Raw genomic sequence first — 6,460 nt, 5'->3', positions numbered from 1 at the left:
GTTAACAATACGTGTTAATTAGGGTGAACGATGGTCATGTGATGTGAGTATCAGTCACATGGAGGCTGTGCTTAAAAGCCTGAATTTTGCCTGACACTCTCAGACTGAAGAAGTCTCTTGGCGGAGAGGCGAAATGTTTCATTAGAGAAGAACCCGTCCAGAAGACCTATACATTTTTTTTCTTTTTGATTTTTACCTGGATTACTGAGATGCATCAGGACATTTTTGCTTCTACTTTTCCTTTAAAATAGGTTTCCATTCTCGGCAGGTTCTTTTTCTACATGTTAAACAAGTTGTTAAACATTTGAGTGGTGCACTACTGCTACTAGTGGTGAGAAAGTGCATTGCACCTTGTTCAAAATCAATGTAGTCCCATGGCCCTCTGCGGCCCAACATTAAAAACTATTGTTTTTTTGAGGCCCTCAAGGTGGTGCTTGCAGCCCACAGGTTAAGAATCTCTGTCTTAGAGCATGTAGGACGTTAGAAAAAAAATAACCATCACCCAACCTGCTTTGCCATTAGAAATAAGTTTGCCACCTCTTCCTCATCCTCCTTTCCCTGCTCCTCTGCTTCACATATCTCTGTCCCACGTTCTTATTTTCCCCATGACTGAAAGTCTGCTCGCCTTGGTTCCACACGCATACAAACCCCTCCCCACATTGTAGCACATGTGAGCACTACGGATTTGTGTGAAAATTGCTATTTTTTGAGGGTCAAGAGACAGGTAAATTCCCGAACAGGTTGACATGTATGCTAATGCAAATTTGGTGTTAGTGTAAAGGTTTAAATAATATAACTTCCATGAACTTCAATGGCATGTCAACGATTTGAGTTATAGTAAGATAAATTCATTCTGATGGGTGATCCACTTGGTCTGTAATCTTAAAATTGGACCAACTGCCAAAGCAGATCTTAAAGGCACAGTGTGTAGGATTTTGTCAATTATTTTAGCCGAAATTGAGATAATCACTAATGACAATAATAAAAAAAAAACATGTCCAATCATTGCAGACAAAGACCTTGTTTTATTATTTTTACCTTATAAAAAGCTGTTCATATCTCCATAGTCGCGGGTCGCCACACAGGCAGCCGCCATTTTGCACTGCCATCTTGTCTACGAAGGCTCATGAAGGACAAACTGCGGTGGCGGCGTCAAAAACGGTTTTAGTTGGAATACTATAAATGTAATTATTGTTGTCTTTCATTGTAGCTGGAATAATTTTACTTATTAAAGCTCATAATCTTACCACTTGAAACATCACTAGCCCTGAAGCTGCTGGTAGACATCACAGTTGGAATTATCAAAGGTTTTTGACACCTGAGAGACACTGTAGCAAATCATTTGCGTTTGGAAGCGGGAGGTGGGGGTGGGGGGAGGACCAAGGAGGATGATTCAACCACTCAACCACTAGATGTCYCTGAAAACAACAAATCCCACACACTGTGCCTTCAAAACAATTGAGAGTGGTCTAATGATTCATCAATTAAAGACTGCATAAAATGTTTAGTTTTTTTTTTCTTTTTTTAATTATAGTTGAGTTAAGATGACAGCATTCCCAAATGGTTTTACTTGTTTTCTGGCTAGCCATTAGGCTGTCAGTCCTGTAAAATGTGAACTTTACTTCTCACAACTGAGGCTGGTCAAAGAGCTGTCTGCAGCAGGTAAGATAAAGCAATATTTACTAATAATCTCTCCACATTTGCTTAATTCAAACAGCTATTTCTTTGACATGCTGTAATCAACAAAAGTGTTGTCGTCCAAGAGACGGTACGCAAATGTGAAGAAACAAGCAAACAAAAACATGTTTCTATGACATCAAATCACAAAAGGAAAAGGATTCTGCTTGAATTGCATATGAGTGAGTCAATGACTGCTTTCTGTGTGTCCTCACCAAAACATGCAATATACAGCTTCTGTATATACATGTTGCTTAAGCCTCATATTACATAACTCAATCATTGAGAGGCTGTCTGTAAGGTAAGGATTTCTTCATAGGATGTGGGTGGGGGGGTGGGGGGGGAGGTAATTGCATTTGGTTTTCTAAAGTATAATGGCTGAATGCAGAATGTGAGTAGGGCACCTCGGGGAGCGACCTTCCTCTCCATGAGTGGTTTTCTTTTACTTTTTTTTAAATCCCTGTCTGCCATTGCATCAGATCAGCAACTCCGCTCTTTCGAAGAAATGAATACAGCTTTTAACTAACTGTGGAGAGCTGCTCCCCTCTGTGCCAAATGCAAATCTACCAGACAGCGAGAGCCAGATAGAAAGTAAAGAAATGGAATGCAATTCAGCACAATGTGAGGGCCAGATGAGTTGGAAATGTCTGCAGCTGTTAAAATGGGGTTTTGTGTGCCACTTGCTAAGGCTGCGGAGGTACTTAAAATGAGAGCATTAGGTTCCAAACAAGATCAGGGAAAGAAAACCATCTCTTATGTGTTTTGCATCTTTCTCTTAAGCATAATGTCCCCTACAAATTCTTTAAAAAATAGCCAAAAGAAGGATTTGCCACAATAGTAGTAAATGCATTGAAATGACATGAGTGGAGAAACTATTATCTTGTTGCAATTCTGGGTTATTTGACTTTGTTAATCTCATTCCACGGAAATAATTTGCTTCCTGCCTTGACATTTCTAATATCTGTATTATGTTGGGCAACTGGTATATATTAGTCCAGCTCTTTCACTGAACAATGGCACTGAGAGGTCGCAAAAAAACAAGCAAACAAACAAAAAAGATTGAGACCACGAATGTTCAACATGGGGTCACGGGGTGGTCATTGATGCTGTCTTCTCTCCCCCTGCCCCCTCCTCTTCCAGAGGAAAAGAGTACGGTACTCTGAGCTGGACTTCGAGGTAAGATGTCCGACCTCATCCCCTGTCAACAGCCTGTCTCTGCTTTCTTGTGCTTCTGCCAGGACACGAGTAACACATAGGAGTAAAAAGCACTGCTTAACCCCCACCCCCGCACTCCTTTGTACATGTCGTCCCTTGCACTTAGAGATATAAATTGTTACCAAGCTGCTCTATGCTCTTTCTCCAACGATGGCCTCAAACTGTCTCACATAAAGAAAGAGCTTACGCACAAAAGACTGAACGAAACAGAAAATTCTACTGATATGCACAATCCAATCAGAAGAGTGTCACATCTTAGGTGGTCCTGGTTGAAGAAACAGCAAAGTAGAGTGCTTCATGTGTCTGGTTGAATTCTCGTGACTGAATTCTGGGTCAGAACATTTAGCACGTGCCCTCAGTTGATTTTTGCAGGTTGGAGCGCGATTGTACGACAATCTGCGATGGAGGGTTTTGTGTCAGAACGACCCAGCTGTCTTGTGAATCTCCAGTCTCTCGCAAAGTCTCTTCACACGAAAATATAATTCTTGATGCTGCTTTTTGTTTTACATTTTTTGCAAGAACTGCATCTCCTTTTTTTCTTTTTTTTTTTTTTTTTTTTACTTCTGTGAAGACTGGACATTCATTTCCCATCGTGGAGACAGTGCTTACCACAGAGAGTATGAGTGATGGCAGTCCACTAACAAGGATAATCGCGGATGATTTTAGCTGTATGGCAACGGTTCTGGAGAGTCGTCTATGGTTGCAATTTTCAGAGTGGTATAACCAACTTAAAAGTTAAAATAAACACTATAAAAAGTGCACAATCTTCAATTTGAGCTAATAAAACTCATGCAGAAGCTAGGATCTGCTTTCCTCTGACAGTTTTATGTATGTATTTATCAGAAAGTGCTTGATCAGAGTTTTAGCACATCAGCAGTGTTTGTACACTCACTGTTCTTTTGGCAATCTCTTGGAGATGGAGTTTACGTTTATTTTTTTTTTAATAATCCCAAAATACAAATATACTTAAAGGCACAGTGTGCAGGATTTTGTCAATTATTTTAGTTGAAATTGAGATAATCACTAATGACAATAATAAAAAACATGTCTTATCATTGCAGACAAAGACCTTGTTTCATTATTTTTACCTTATAAAAGGCTGTTTATATCTCCATGGTCGCGGGTCGCCACTACAGGCAGCCACCATCTTGCACTGCCATCTTGTCTACGAAGGCTCATGAAGGACAAACTGCGGTGGCGGCGTCAAAAACGGTTATTAAAGCTCATAATCTTACCACTTGAAACATCACTAGACCTGAAGCTGCTGGTAGACATTGCGGTTGGAATTATCAAAGGTTTTTGACACCTGAGATACACCGTAGCAACTCCTTTGCATTTGGAAGCGGGGGTTGGGGGTGGGGGGAGGACCAGGGAGGATGATTCAATCACTCAACCACTAGATGTCGCTGAGAACAACAAATCCTACACACTGTGCCTTTAATGAGGAGGTAGTGGTGATTTTTTAAGGAGCAAAAAAATGCCTTTTCTGAAGTACTTGATGCAGGTTCTAAGCTCTTGTACTGGTAATTAAGTGGGTGGATGGGAGTGTTGGCATCTTGCCCCTGTGTCCTTTGTAAACTCAAAAACTTGCTTGCTTTGATGTTTAGTCAACACCTAGCAGCTAAAGCACTGCCCTATAATATACTAACAAAAGTACTGTGAGGAAACTGCAGACATATATTCGATCATAATGATAGGAAATTTTTCTATATAAACAACTAACTTACTAACCAAATAAACAGATAAATAAATAAATAAATAAATAAATAAATAAATAAATAAATAAATAAATAACACAGGTTTTGTTATTTTATTTGTTCATTTATTTTCACCGGTTAAAAGACTGCTCATTGATAGATTTACAATGAGTTTGATAAATCCTGGAATTAACATGTCCTTTTTTCAGCTGGTGCCAAATGCATTTTTGTCAGCAGTTGTAACCAGATTTATGTTTAAAGGACTCCTCTGCACCAAGCCAATTGCCAAATTCCAAAATACCGAGGAAGTGGATAATACTGTAGATGAGCATGAGTCAGCAATCGATTGACCTGTCCGCATCCCTCTCTAACTCCCTCTTCATGGCTGGCATTGCTGCAGTCCCTCAGCCTTTTACTCATTCTCCCATCTGTCCCATACTTTAACCCCTGTCATACAACCTCCATTTTTTTTTACTTTTCATTTCTATTCATTTTTGCTGTCCCTTCCTTTTTTTTGTTTTCCTTTTCAGAAAGTGATGCACACTCGCAAAAGACACTCTGAGTTGTACCATGAGCTCAACCACTCGTCCAAGTTCCACACCATAGACAGGTATAACAGGGACCCCGCCATGTCCACATTCAAGGTAAGCTCATTGTCCAGAGGCGGGATGGAAAAGCCCACACGCACCCCCTCTGCGCCCCTCGCACATTGTCACCATCAACAAATCCCGCTACTTCCATGAACAAAACTCGTAGAGAAGAGCAAAGAAAAACGTTAAAGGAAATTATCAGCTCGGTTGTGAAGCTGCAGTTTCCAAACCATGATAAAGTCATAAATATTCTGAGCAAATCTTTCAGTCATTTTACAAACAGTATGTTCATTAGAATGCAGTTGTATTCTTTTTTCTTCACCCAGTTAAATCATTGCCTGAGAAACCTGCAAACATTTTAAATTCCTCTGATAGAGCAGACAAAGTAATGTTAACACTGAGTACACCTTCAGTGTCGTTTGATTAATTCACTCCCGTTCTAATTATCACAACCGTGAAGAATCGAACAATAACTACCTCATAAATATTTCTTTAGAGGCACATTCTGCTCCATCTTTCACAGTGTAAATTAATTTTCTACCTGATCTAATTGGCCTGAACTTAATTTATTTTCACAATGTTCTCAGTGCCTTATTAAATACCTATCAAATTCAGAGAAGTGTTGATCACGTGAATGGTTAGTGTGGGGATAATCAATCAAAGCTGGTTAATGAAATCTAAATTTGGTCATTTAAGGCTTGTGAAACCATTTGTCACTCCTATCAAACCTCCTCAACCTACTGAAAAATGCAACACGTTTCCGCCTATACACACACACTAGTCCTCTTGTCAAACTTGCTACGCATCTGCATCATTTTCTTTGTCCCGTATTTAACTGTCTTTTTTTTAGTCAGTGCGTGCCTGCACGGGTGGTTAGTTGGGTGTGCGAGACTGCGGGGGGCTCGGGTGGTGGTGGGTAGTGTGCAGTCTGCGCACGAGACACTGAAACATCTTTGAATCATTAATACCCCATTAGAGGCAGACGTAACAGTCCCAGCTCGCTCTGCGCTGACCTTCAGAGGGCCACTTTCATTAAGCTTTAAACACACGCTCACACTGCACTCATCTGCCGAGCTGTAGCGCGCGGAGTCGTGATAAGTTAGCCAGCCCCGATGGGATAGGTGTACTTTCCTTTGACATCGGCCGCATGCTGGTTCACATCTAATTTACACTGCCGGAAAAGGAGCAGAGGCTATTCTGACATCTTTCATATTCCCTATCTACTGTACATGCTGTCTGTGTGTGTGTGTATATACAGTATATATATATATATATATATAT

The 6,460-nt window shown here is 40.3% G+C and overlaps 1 protein-coding gene across 1 annotated transcript in view; it reads left to right on the top strand.

Moving 5' to 3' along the window:
• adgrb2 (adhesion G protein-coupled receptor B2) overlaps nt 1-6,460 on the top strand; it is a gene marked incomplete at its 5' end in the record, with an annotated part of 154,419 nt that overhangs the window by 126,234 nt on the left and 21,725 nt on the right. Inside the window, 2 exon segments of the mRNA XM_014019734.1 lie at nt 2,818-2,853; nt 5,120-5,233. Coding sequence (XP_013875188.1) covers nt 2,818-2,853; nt 5,120-5,233 — 150 coding nt within the window.

The sequence above is a fragment of the Austrofundulus limnaeus genome, unplaced genomic scaffold, assembly GCF_001266775.1.
Source record: "Austrofundulus limnaeus strain Quisiro unplaced genomic scaffold, Austrofundulus_limnaeus-1.0 Scaffold228, whole genome shotgun sequence".
Classification (NCBI taxonomy): domain Eukaryota; kingdom Metazoa; phylum Chordata; class Actinopteri; order Cyprinodontiformes; family Rivulidae; genus Austrofundulus; species Austrofundulus limnaeus.
This window is presented reverse-complemented; position numbering and strand designations above follow the sequence as displayed.